General features: G+C 44.3%; 1 protein-coding gene across 1 annotated transcript in view; it reads right to left on the bottom strand.

The window, feature by feature from the left end:
- Nucleotides 1–14,032, bottom strand: part of CUX1 (cut like homeobox 1) — a 101,040-nt gene that overhangs the window by 22,830 nt on the left and 64,178 nt on the right. The window contains 5 exon segments of the mRNA XM_031556484.1: nucleotides 10,544–10,600; nucleotides 11,200–11,365; nucleotides 12,720–12,958; nucleotides 12,961–13,037; nucleotides 13,039–13,546. Coding sequence (XP_031412344.1) covers nucleotides 10,544–10,600; nucleotides 11,200–11,365; nucleotides 12,720–12,958; nucleotides 12,961–13,037; nucleotides 13,039–13,546 — 1,047 coding nt within the window.

The raw sequence follows: 14,032 nt of genomic DNA, 5'->3' as shown, positions 1-14,032 counted from the left end.
GCGGCCCGTGCTCTGCTCCCTTCTCTATGGCGAACTCGTACCGAAGATGAAAGCAGACAGATACAGATAGGAGATTTCTTGGCAAACTCTTGAAAGAGCATTCGATACTTCAGGGCCCGCCTTCACCTACTCGCGCAGACGAGTTAATGGACAACAGCAGCCCTGGCAGGTCGTCTGAGATCCCAGTATCTCATGCTGGGACGGGGTTAGGTTCTGTTTCCCCTATTTCCACCTACTGAGCTGCCCAGTCTGCAGACCAAAAACTCATTATTGTGTCTGCCATTATCTGGAAATCCCAGGCAGAGCTTTTGCTCCCCATCTCCCACCTCACTGTAACCCTGGGATGTCCTGAAGCACCCAACAGCTCGTCCCATTAACACAGCGCAGGTTTGTTCTCTAATGAATCAGATCAGCATTTGTGGAGCAACGCTGCAATACACCCCTCTTCTGACTAATTAAACTAAAACACCCCTGAATGCTGAACTCTTTCTCACAGGTAGCATTTTTGGTGGATTTATTTTAAGTGCATCAGTCTTGCCTATCTACAGTGTGCAAATTAATGTGGCTTACAAAAATATGATCCTCCCCAGAGTTATAAATTCCTCCAGCTATACGTAGGGAGCATGGAAAGCTCCCTCCAGCATGCACACAGAAAGATACCACACATGTAGGTATGTACAGCCATACTGCAGCAAGTGCTTCCCCCATCTATGGTTATAGATTCCCACTGCGACCCTGAGGACTTTGTTTGTTTGCTTCACAAATGCTTAAACTTTGAGGACAATGTTATTTTGGGTTTGGGCTCGAGGAAATTTCATGTGGCTGGAGGAGGGATCAAAGGAAAAGCCCTTCAGGGAGGCACACAGAGGTCTGCATGTCTGCACCAAGAGGAGAGGAACCAGCATGGGTAACTCCAGGATCACTGAGGGAATGAGAACAACAAAGGTCCTTGTCCTGCACAGGAATAGAATCATACAGATGTTAAAGACAAGCACACAGAACTAGTTGGATGAGCAAGGCTAGGTGTTAAAAGTACCTGAAAATTCTGCATTGTTGAAGGATTGCAGGGTGTTGCAGCAGTTCTATGTTGCATGTTCTATAATTACGTTATCTCTATGCCTATACTAAAAAAAAAGATGCTAGCCATTTCAGAAAGCAGGAGTTAGAGCACAGGGTAGGCATTAGAGTCATGAAGAAAGCCTGGCAGCTGGACAGGCAGAAGTTCTCAGTGGAGCCAGGTGACGGATTCTCCTCCCAATAACTGCACAACCCAGCTGCCCCCCAGGCAGGCTCGAGGTGCCATCTCACACCCAAACCCCATCGGAGAGGTGCTGTGCCCTGCTGATGCACGATGCCTGGTAAGCTGAAAGGTGTGGGCTGCACAGTGTGTGTGCAGGTCCAGCCCGCAATGAAGGGCAGCTGGGATGTGCAGATATCAAGGATCCTGTGCAGAAAGATGCAACTTAATTAAAGCGGCACAGAATCACAGGATGGCTTGGGTTGGAAGGGAGCTCAGACATTATCTAGTTCCAACCCCTGCTGTGGGCTGCATGCCCCCCACCCATGTCCAACCTAACCTCCAACCTGGGATGGGGCACCCACAGCTCTCTGGGCAGAAACATCATCAGGCCAACTCTCAGGTCAGCCCAGCAGCCCCGAAGCCTTTTCCAGTCTAAGGGAAGTCTATGGAAGAGGTAAACAGCACAGCAAGCATGCAGAGAGAACTTCCCCAAATGCCAGCTTGCGCATAGGTTCCGAGGTACAGTTTTTGGACTGAAAACTGCTGAATGGTGAGTTTTCATGTTCCATAACAACTAAAACCAACCTTTCTAAAACGGAATCAGACTTTAATTTAGATGACTAATGGCAAAATCGTGGCAGCTTCGGAAGAAATTCCTCTGCTCTGCTAATCTGTATTTAACATGCAGATTTTCCCGTGTTTCTGTAACTTAGTAAGAAGTCAGTATTTAGCAATAACTGCTGGAAAACGCCTTCAATAACCTTATTATAAAACAGCTTGTGTGCACAAGCTTTAGTCAGGATTTTCTGAATATTAAAACAAATATGTCACCAAAGCAATCAATCAACATGCCACAGTTACATTTTTAGTATAACCAAAATAAACATGTGCAACTATACCTTTTGGAAAGCAGAGCTCGCAGAGGCCCTGCTGCACCTTCTGGTGCCTTTGTTGATGCTGACCTTGTGGTTAGAGACTCACTTTCAGGTATTTGCATCTTTTTGACTGTTTGCTGTCCTTCTCTATGGTAACCCTGAGCGTGGAGGTATTTCTATGCCCTCCTTAAGATTTTAACCTGTTGTCTGCTCCAGACAAGCAGAACGCATTATATGCACTGTGCATCCATTTTGCCTTCATCTGAATCTCCTCCCCTAAGCAGTGTGCTACGGGCAAGACATTTATGGGATGGAACCGAGGCTAAGATCTGGATTCCCTTCCCAACAGTCCCAGCTAACAACCACAGCAGTGCTCCTAAAAGCAAGCACTCCTTAAAAGAGTGACCCTGAACACTGCTGCACCCAATGCACTCCTCTTCAGGAGCAGTACTGGCAAAAGTACTGAAACAAAATGACATTTACATTGTATGCAACAATATTATAGAAGCGATTAAGGTACATTATTTTACACATCCTCATAATCTCTCCATACTGCTTTACTTAATTTGTGATAAAATTGTTGAGAAAGGGTACTTAATGTAGGACAGTCAGTAAAAGTAATTTATCATCTTCCCGCTTCGGTGCTCACGTTATCAGCGAACTCATTTTCTGCATTCATCATGCAATCAGCCTATTATTTGCATATTAATCAGGCAGTGGACCATGAAAGAGCCGCATCCCAGCCAAATGCTGCACTATCTCAGGAGGAACACTCAGTAATTATCATACATCAGTGTTATGATGTGGTAATTGATTATAACATCTTTCTGTTGCCCCTGGGGAGTCCCACTGCTAACCCAGCTTCAGGCATTCTGTGCAGATTTTTCTCTGAAAATTAGAGAAACCACTGCTGTCCTTTCATTAGATTTTTTTTCTACCTTTACAAGAGGCAGCTCTGAGCATTTCCCAGTTACTTTTGCCTTTTTTTTTTAAATGAAACCTTCATTAGAAAAAAAGCACATCTGCCTCATATTAGAAAATATAAGGAAAAAAAAACAAACAAAACCAACCACCCTTAAACAACAGTTGGCTTGTTCTTGTGTGTCCTCTCTTACAAGGTCTGGTGGCTTTTTAGGTACTGGTATTGCTTACATAATGACTTTCCCCATCAAACACAACAAAATGTTGCAACTTCAATAGACAGTAATTGCAAAGTTCGTACAAAGGCAGTTAAGCTGCTTTATTTACGTGCCAAACGAGAGGCTAATTTTGGTCCTCTCGTAAAGGACAAATGAAACATCTGCCAGTTCAAACTTGCACTATTTTTAGGATCCCAGTTCCAAGGGGGTAAAAAGAGAGAAACAAATACAAAGCACCACTGTAGTTACAGGGCAGTTAATGCCATACCTCATTCATTTGTGCAGAACCAGATGGGGAGAGGTAGGTGGGGAAGGCTCCCATCCCAACCTCCCTTTGGCAAGCAAACACGCGCAGGTGGATGCCACAGGAGAAGCTGTAGGGAGCACGTGGGACAGAACTAAGTGTGCCTGGGCTCTGCAGCGAGGCCAGATGACCTACTGGGAAGGCTGGAGAGAGGAACTCACGAGGACAGAATGATGGTGCACAGCAGCTCCCTGCCTTTGGACAGCCCCGTCGGAGGGATCTGGAGTGCTGACACCAAACGGGGATGTTCTGTCAAGCTCAGGCTGTGCCAGCGAGTGGAATCAAAAAGATTATTCTAGGGAACAGTCACTCTTTTCAAGCACACTACAGGGCATGAGTCAGAGTCGAGAAAAAAAATGTTTTAAGTTGTGATTAGCAGTAACTTCAAGAAGTGCAGAAGTGGAATATTTAAAGATCAAGCTTACTTTTTGTTTCTGATCATCACTGGACTTTCTCCTTTCGTTAGGCTTATTAATTAGACATTGTTCTATCTTCACTGTTGTTTAAATTTGATTTCAAATACATTTGTTTTCAATGCAAGCTCTGTTTCCTATCAGATTTTAAATAACCACAGGATTCTTTCCTGTGCTGTTCCTTTGGATGGCTGTCGGCAGATTTTAAGACCTGCAATGCCTATCAAATTTCGTGAGACAAAGTTGTCAGTTTTTCTCCCTTCCTGCTGCACCCTTCAACGCAGAAGACAGGCTAGAAAGTAGCTTAAAAGATATTAATTTTCTGGTAATTTTTTTTTTTTTCTTCTTAGGAACAATTTGATATAAGTAATGCATAACTCTCTATAATCATAAGAGGATTTTGTTGTTCGAATCTAACAGGCTGCTTATTTCCCTGTTCCAGAGCCACTTTGTGCAGAAGACAGCTGCCTCGTAGCTCCATCCCCATTATAAAATGGAAATAACAACCTGCACATTCATTGCCAGCACACCTCTTTTTCAGTATTTTGGGAGGAAAATAGCCCATTATCTGTTCTTTGAATTGAAAGCAAGGCAATTTTCATCCCCAGAGGAGCACGGTGTGACTCAGCGGGCAGCAGCTGGGGCTGGTACCTGGGAGGGCAGCTCCATCCCAGCAGCTCCATCCTGCTGGCAGCAGCTCCTGTATTTCCTCTTCCCATAAACAACCAGCGAGCTCCTGCCAGCTGCCAGAGCCTCCCAACAGCAAAAAGCCCCGTCTCTTCAGAGCCCTCCCGACCTCTCCTGCAGCTGCCAGCCCACGGGGACGGAGCCCAGCCACTGCCCCAGCTCCTGACCCCCCCGGAGCTGTGGCACGGCTGTGACAGCTCTGCTCGCCTTTCAGTGCTGCTCCAGTTATTTTTGTATTTGGCTTTGTAACGCAGCAGCTCTGTGCCTTCCACCCGGCTCCACTCAGGTTGGCAGCTGGCAGGAGGATCCCAATGTACCCAGGAAGAGGAGAGCAGGCACGGACCCCTTCCAGAGAGGCTGCTTCCCTCTGAATGAGCAATGGGGGGAACAGTAAGCACCAATAATTAATGAAATGAGGTGGTAAGTAATGACAACAGACTCACAGAAAGGAAGGGACCTCACAGCCCACCCAACCCCAACCCCCTGCCATGGGCTGGTTGCCCCCCACCAGCTCAGGTTGCCCAAGATCCCATCCAACTTAGCCTTGGGCACCTCCAGGGATGGGGCACCCACAGATTGTGGCAGCAGTGCCAGGGCCATCTTCGTAGCAAAGAATTTCCACCTGACATCTAACCCAAATCTCCTCTCTTTTAGTTTAAAGCCATTCCCCCTTGTTTTGTCACTATCTTCCTGTGTACAAAGTTGCTCTTGTTGATGAATGAAATAATGGAAAGTAGAACTTACAGAGCTCTAATATTCAGCACTCACGGTTTCCTTAAAAAATGCCTAGGCAGAGAGCAAAGATGCTTGGACTGATACCAAAGGGAAGTGGAAATACGTATTTACAACCAGACTGGGAAACTTCTCGAAAGCAGACACCACCAACTCACAGCCATGCTTCAGAGTGAGTTAAATTTGTCTTCAGAATACAGCAGGAGTCTCCTCTTGCCATATTAATGTGAAAAGTGTGTTGGTGCTTTGTCATTGTAATTCAGCCGCAAGGAATATCTGCCTAGAAAATAGCGTTCGCTCCATGATTATGTATTTTCTGTTAGCACTTTTATAATAGTACAGCTATGACCACAATGAGGATGGAGTCATCTTCTGCAAGTTTAATCACTGGGTGGCTCAGCGTGCAGAAAGGAACGCAACCAGGACAGGAATTCCTCCCCACATCCCAGCTATTCACCAAGCATTCCTAATGGACAAAGGGCTGCAAGGCAGAGTGTGCAGGACAGACCCAGGCGACAGGCAGGAGTGAGCAGGTGATGCCCAGTAATGGCATCCAATGTTATGTTAAGAACTAACTTGATGCTCTGACTTCATGCTGCGTTCCCAGGTCCCAGTGAGGTGCCCTGATAGCAATTCTCCCAGCTTTACTGATACCAGAAAGGTTGCCAGGAAGGTTTTCATGGTCCAAATGTCAGAGAAATGGCACAGAATATGATCATATGCACTACAGACAGACTGCAACAGCTGCCCGTACGAGGAGCCAACTGATATCCCTTGGTTTGAAATCAAGACAGCCAGGGCCAACTGCTGCAGCACCACAATCTCCAGCCCCACAAAAAGAATGCAGAAAGCTCCCCAGTGCACACCAGTATGTTTTGGGGCTTATGGAGACAATGCTCAGCCAGCTTTGTGGTTCAGCTCCTAACTTCTGCATCCAGCACAAAAGGAGGTAACTTCTCAACCAAACGCAGACTCAAAATCGGTCATCAGACAAAACCTATCCAGCCTAGGGATTCCCAGCTATTAGAGAGCCACGTGATCCCTCTTCTCTCCCATTAACCAGAACCATTTCATGCCACGCACAATTTTGTTCACTCAGGATGCCCTCAAAATGACTGCAAAACAGTCTTCCCCTCTTCCTTCCGATTCACCAGCAAAGCACAACTCACACTGGGGAAAATCCAGCAGCACCACCAGCTCAGCTGCTGGTGGCACCTCCAGGTGCTGAGTGCCCAGCTCCAAAACCTGACCCCCCATCACAGCCCAAAGCATCAACAAAACAAACCAGTAAAACCAGTACAAAGAAGGAAACCACCGCCCATGCTCCACTGCCTCCATGTGCTACAGAGCCCGGTATGTGTCGGGATGGTAATCTCAGAATCGTCCCCTATGGGGGCTGCAAGTCTGAGATGCTCCCTCTGCACTTTATTTCTCTCAGAGCAGTAGATGTCACAGCATCCTGCTGCCAGCAGACAAACAGGAAGACCTACCTGGTGCACAGCAACTTCCTGCCCACCTGGCAGCATCTGAGCTGAGAGATGCTACAGGAATGAGTGGTATATAAATAAAAACGTAAGGCACGCCTGGGTCCATCGTCATTTCCCAATGCGTCTGTTAGCATCATAACTACAGGAAAACAGAAGATTGCACTCTGACTTTTTTTCAGATTTCTTTCCCAAGAGATGATAAGAAGTAATCTTCCTGTTGTTACAAATGTTTTATGTTGAAAATAAAGCTTTTATGCGTATTTTAGTTGATCTAAATACAGTAGATCTCGGGTTTTAAAATCACCAGATAATACACAATTATCTCAAGCTAGATTCTGATTTTGAAACGAGCTCTAATTAGCTCCCCATTTTATGCTGCTATAATCCTTTCTTCAACTCCCATGAGCATTACCATTGCTAAGCAGCATGAGGTTAGGAATGATGGATGATACCCAGAAAGGAAGACAAACAAAAGGGAAATTCAAAATCCCCTGAGATCACCCGCAGCTGTATCGGCAAATGAAGATTTCCACATTAGGTCATAAGACGACCCTTACAGAAACACATACCAAAAAGGCACGTCTTTATCCCGCTGAGTATCTGCTAGTCTTTAATGTAGTATACAGAGAGTGTATGTCCTTCACAGAGGATATGCACTAAAGAGAGTGGGAATTCAGCCTGCCTGGGAGTAGTTCTGAGATGAACAGCAACAGAAACATTTTCTTAATGTCTTATAGATGCTCACTAAAGATATAAGATCCCGAAATAAAACGAACCAATACGGGCTATATACAGTGCAAGTATTTAGAAAAACATCCAAGCACATAAACCTTTTTCTGACACATGGCTACCTTCCAAACCCAACCCAGCCCCATCATCAGTAATGCAACTAAATAAGGGCCAAATTCATCCTGAAAAAATGCTGATGCACTTGGGTGACACTAATTCAACTTTTTTTTTTTTTTTCCGTGTGATTTGGTCCATGCTTTTGACACATAAATCATTAAAAAGGCAGATTTACCCAAGGGCATTAGAGCATCTAGGTGGAAAGAAATACACAGAAGAAATGTTAGAAAAGGCACAGTGATACTATTTTTGGCCACCTGGGGTACGGACACCACTTTTTGGTACCACACGTGCACTAAAACTTGCACAGAGCTCCTCTCATTGCCGAAGCCTTCACTGAGCTCACGGGCTCTGAACGCAGATGGATGTATCTGGTTGGAATTTTGGTACAGAATGATTTCAGAAATTCATCGATACAGCTTGCAGGAAAGAAAAATGAGCCTGCTTTATCTCCAATTATATCTATATAATGCTTCTCCACTCATCCTTACACACAAAAGGCTGATGGGTCCATCTGTCCACGTGTAACAATGGAAAAGTACCGGACAGAAGAACAGATTTTCATGAATGAGGTGTTAATCAAAACCTTATGATCTGGAAGCGTAACTAACTGGGTCAGAAATCCAGAAAATCCTGCTGGTTTGATAGAATAGTGCCAAACAGTAATGAAAATACTCACAGCTAATAAAAGTTGGAGACGTTACTATGCGTGTTGACACTCCGCACACTGAAGACCTTCTTGGCAAAGCACTCAGGAGCCACTGAATGTATTAGTTTAATTTCACTTCTTTCCCTTCATGCATTCAACAAGTTCTGAGCCAATTATAACACACGGAAAAGGCTCCAGACCTTTTCTCATTTTAAAATTGTTCTGATTAATTTCTATTTTAAAATTACAAGTATGCAACCCTTTCTGTCTTGATTTTCCTGGGAAATGTCTCAGAAGACCTGAAAATTGTAGCTGGCTTTTTTTTCTTTTTTTTTCCTCCCTTCTGCCCTGGAGTGGAGGATCTTTCACAAATGCATAATTATTTTTACCTTTTCCAAACTATTTGCTGTGCGTTTAATTACAGAAGAGCTGCTAATAAAAGAAAATTACCAATTACTCATTCAGATATCTTGGTTTTGCTCTTTTGTTCTGCACAGTGTCACAACCTCCTCATTCCTCCATACACAGAGAGGTGCTGAGAAAAGAAGGTCTTGTAAAACAATTTTGTTTTTAATCATCGGGAAGGAGAAAGAAAAGGGCACGAACCCATTTTCTCATTTGTAAGTTTGCTTTAAGGAAAGAAGGACAGCGCTCATCAATAATATGATTTTATTAGCTGATAAGAACACGCCGCGTCACAAAATATGAGCTCAAGGGCAGGAGCTGACAAACGAGATTGGGAGTGTGGGAGTGGAGCAAAATATCACGGCAGCAAAACTGAACTTCCTGAAGGAAATCACTTCCAGCTACCAGTGATCCTCCTGGGGATCCCCAAGGTGGTCGGATTTTAATGCTCTGGGCTTGTCTTTCAATCTTTTATAATTACAGTTAGTCATAAATATGATGATTAGCAATAACAATGCAGCCTTTTCCCAGCTCCTCTGATTTCAAATTCCTCTTAAAATGGCTATAATTAATTACTCATATTTTCCATGCTGTCTTAGGCATTTATAACGGTTACTCTTGCGCAGTACTGATGCTACAGAAAGAAGTCAATGGCACACTCTTAATGAACAGCAGCATATAAAATGTCATAGTAAATTTTCACGTTTGCTAAATGCTTGCCTGTAAGTAACAATAGCTCCATGACTGCAAATAATTTTTCCCATTTTGGTTTTGTTTTCATGCCTTGTTTTTTTCCAGGGGCATATTTTTGCTTTTATCTATTTGTTTTTCAACCGTTCTTTTTAAGAAAGAACACGGACTGAATATCATCATAGATTTTCTTTTAGTAAAACCTTTTAGAATGCAAAATATTTTCCCAGTAGCGAGGAAAAACAGTTCAGTTGGGATATTCAGAATAAACCCAACAAGCTCCAGAAAAGGAGTGCTTCAGAATGGTAGGAAGGTGGAAAAACAACACAACCCACACTGCTGTGTGCCCTGAAACACTGCAGCTCTCACATACAGGGCATGGAGCATGGCACAGGTATTTTTTTGGAGCACAAAACAGCCCGAGTGGTTTCCATGAGCGAAGCAGATCACTGCTAAGAAGTCTGTGTGGGTAGAGTTTGGTATCTAACAGCAGGAACACAGCTGTTCTGCTCCTTCCTATGCTGCGGCCATCGCTGTAAAACCTTTAGCAATTCAATTCTCTTTGACACTCATCTTTGTTACATCTGCTTTTTTGCAAACGGAAAGGGGAGGGTGAAACAAGGCTGGCTCAGAACACAAAACGAAGCTCGGAGCAGAAACACGTAACGTGGGCTTTTCCACCTTCAAATTAACAAAGCAGATTTTGTGCAAATGAAAGTGGAAAAATATGCCAGCTGGGGTATGCAGATCTCATTACAAACGAAAGGCTTGTTTTACAGCCATTGTCACATGTCAGCCTGATAAGCTGAACTACGGTAAAAAAATCCTACAGAGCTGAGGATCTCTAAGATCAGACGGAGTCTCTTCATCTAATATATGCAGCAAATATGTGTATTCCCTATATCTGCCATAGCAACAAGGAGGGAAGGAGGAATTAACTGGGTTAATAAAAAAAATTGAAGGGTCTCCTGTATGATACAACAAAACAAGAGAAACCTCTCAGCATCAAAGCAAAAGAAATGTAACAAAAGCACAGAGAATTATTTCAGAGCAAATCATTGAAACCAGCTGATTACCTGAGCTTGCACATCCCTGCTGTAGGGAATCCTGTAATGATGTCACAGAGTGAAGGACTAGATAAGAGAGGAGAGGAGAATCAGGGAACAATAAAAGGAGATGCCAAACCACAAACTAAACAGTAAGCAGCTCAACAAATAGCAAACAGCTGAGCTCAGCAAGGGCACACTGCTCATAGAAGTCAGTGGCATTATAAGGGTACGGCCGAGGCCAAGCTCTAGCCTGGCCTTTCTGCATCACTGGGTATTAGGATAAGAGAGAGAGTCACAATAAAAGCATAATTGCAACAGAGCATTCCCCCTTCAGAGCTGAGTTCTAGCTCACCTCCTGGGACAGCAATCAATATTCTCCTAGGAATAGTAACAGTCCCCTATGCACCACTAGAAAACAGCGCGCAACATTTTCCAGCTCTGTGGCCACATTTTTTTGAATTACGTGTAGTATTCATGCCTACATAACATCATCCTCATTAGGAACTCTAATAACAGCTGCTTATCAATTAGGCAGAAACGAGGGCTCCTTGTGAGACCCCGAGGAGCCGGCTGGGATGCGAGGCCACGTGCGGCCCTTCCCAGTGCATGGCTGAAGTCCTGCTCACTGCAACCTTAAAAAGATCTCCTCCTCAACTCAAACAACAGAGTGGAATTTTAATTACCTTGTCCTTGTTGCTGCCCTTGTGCGGGCAGGACACACTGTCCCAGCTCACCATTCAACCAGAGCTGCATACGAATAAATGGTTCTCGGCCTTTTTGTGTCAATTTACTCCATGGCTTTGGCCTGGAGAGCATGTCACTGACACTTCCTTGGGACAGCCCCAATACCTGAAGTGAAGCAACCAAGAAGGGCACGTTAACACATTTGCTTTGAAGGGGGTAATGTAAGTCACTGCAGCTTCCTCTACTGCTACGCTGCTCAAGTCATTTTAACGTGGACAATTAACAAAACTTGGACATGACATGGACATGCACTGGGATGGAGATGCCTTTCCCTTGCCATTGCTTTGCTCTGGAGAGTGTTTTGTGTTGTGTTTTTTTTTCCTGCAGGAGCAGCAGTACAAACAGCAAAAGGATGGTATGAGATTTGCATGCTTTCCATACTGTCAAACACTTTCATTAGTTCAAACAGCAAAAACACAGCACAGCAGCACACAGAGGTAGATAAAACAGGACATGATTGTCATGCATTTTGTACTCAAACGAAAATAATTGAGACTTCTGAGACTAGGCCTGTATTTGGTTCATTTCTTTGGTGTGAATTCTAACAATGTGTGCTTTCACCTGTAGCAGCAGCTGCTCCATGTAAGCAAGTATTCAAGAACACAGCCGTGCACGGCAAAGAGGGGCTCAGACAGGCAGAACACTCATTTGCCTGCAACTCAGCACGGGTGAGGGATTAAAATCCACCCTTAATGAAAAGTGTCACAGGATCCTTAACGACCCTGAGAAATCAGGCCTTTCATTTAGCATTTAGTGAAATGTAACAGGGCAATGCCAGCTCCTTCGGCACTATTAGATCCACTCCATTCGTTATGGGAAGAAGGAGCACTGGGTGCCCACCACTGCTCACGGCCTGGAAGTGCTTTCTGGTGGCCAGGGGCTGGCAGCTCCATGTGTTCAGTGCTCCTTATCTCAGTTTGCATCTGTAATCAGGCGTGCTTAAACACCTGAGATGCCCAGCACCAGATACACGACACGGCTGGGAATTCGTGACTTCAGACTACAGAGGTGGAAGGGATTTTCCACGTGTTTGTTTAAATACTCTTGTGCACACTTTCAAGTAATAACAAGAAAAGGAAAAATGCTCTCATGTCCATAATCTTCAACCAAAACAAATTGAAGACTCTCCAGTCACGACAATGGCATTACTCAAATATTCCATGAATTCATTACATTAAGCATGAAATACTGAGTCTCAGTAATATCTGCTTTAGCTTTCCATGTTTCTAAACTCAGTGGCCCGATTTCTAATCGCAAGGAACTGAAACCAATCTTTGTACAAAACCTGTGCAATTCACAGAAAGCAGGAGAAGTAGCACTTTCCTTTAACATCCTAAACAAGCAGTTTTTCACAAAACACATGTGCACCCACTCCGTGGCACGGCTGTGATAAACTGAGCTGTGTACTGAGCATAAAGCACATCAAAACACCGGGGTAAGAAGAGAACCAATTCTTTACCTTTTCCCCAAAGATCCTTTGGCAGATGCCATTCTTTGCTAGCTTTTCTTTGACCTGCCGCGTTAGTTCTATCGTATCCACTTCCTGGTACATATAAATCTCATACTGCTCAGGTGTCAGAGGAGGAACTGAAGGTTTGGATGGCTTGGACAAGGACACGATAGGGGATGAAGGGAGGGGGCTATTCTGTGGCGTCTCACTGCGACTCGCCCCAGTCATGCTCAATTCAGAACTCTGCGAGTACGGAGATTCAGCGTTTGGCCACTCTTTCCAATACTCTGAAGAAGATGGTCCTTGGAGCTGGCTACGATCTGGCCTAGTCTGATTGCTGACCTTTTCTTTTCCACCACTGGCTTCCTCAACTTTTATATCTTCGGGAAGAGCTGTATTTCTTCTCTCATGCTGCACAGTATTCCACCAATGGTCTTTCCAAACACCACCACGTCCCAACTCATTTTTAACATGCCTCAACATACCCTGGGCAGAATCACTTATTCCATGAAGCTCTAAAACAGGCGCCTCCTGCGGCTCCTTTTTGAGCCCAGAGAGGTTCTGCAATGCAGAGATACTGGAATCAGTAACAGATGAATGTTTCTTCAGGGATATGGCCAAAGGAGGATAGCTGGAAACTGAAGACATTGCAGATGTAGATACTAGTTTGGGGGACAGGATAGAAATGTCAGCTTGAGACAAAGGTGTTGTTTTTAAGGCAGGATCAAGAGCAGCCTGCTGTGCCTCCATTTCACGTCGGGCTTGTTGCAGAATGGATCGAATAGCATCATCAGAATTGCCACTGCTAGATGCAGAAGGCGGCTGAGCCGGCTCAGCTATGAAAAACAACCAAAAGACTAAATGCAACAGAGGAACATGCTTTATATTCAACATGCGCTACTGTAAATATTTTCCTGTATGAAAAAGGGCTGCAATAAATTTCTGGACGGGAGGGGGGGAAGGAGGGAGTTTTCACTAAGCAAAGATTCTCACTTTCCAAAGTAAGGTAAGATCTCCAAAGTTCTGCACTGGAAAATTTTTATCACTGCCAAAAGGCTGGACGTTTGTACACACTGACCCAACTGCAGAAGTCTGTTACCATTTGCATGCTTTCCACCATTGTAAAAATTATCAAATAAATGCCTTTGAAAAATCAAGCCTTTGACTCTTCTTCTCCCACCCCCAATTGGTCAATAACATTTTGTGATTCTATGCACGGATTTATTTAACCTTTCACTTCTGTCTCCACAAACGAATCGTAACGCACTCAAAGCTGAGCACAGCTGCATTCACCTGGGTGGCCTATTAATAACCTCTTACAG

Source organism: Meleagris gallopavo, chromosome 21 (genome assembly GCF_000146605.3).
Source record: "Meleagris gallopavo isolate NT-WF06-2002-E0010 breed Aviagen turkey brand Nicholas breeding stock chromosome 21, Turkey_5.1, whole genome shotgun sequence".
Classification (NCBI taxonomy): Eukaryota; Metazoa; Chordata; class Aves; order Galliformes; family Phasianidae; genus Meleagris; species Meleagris gallopavo.
Note: the sequence above shows the minus strand (reverse complement) of the source record. Positions and strands in the feature narration are given on the sequence as shown.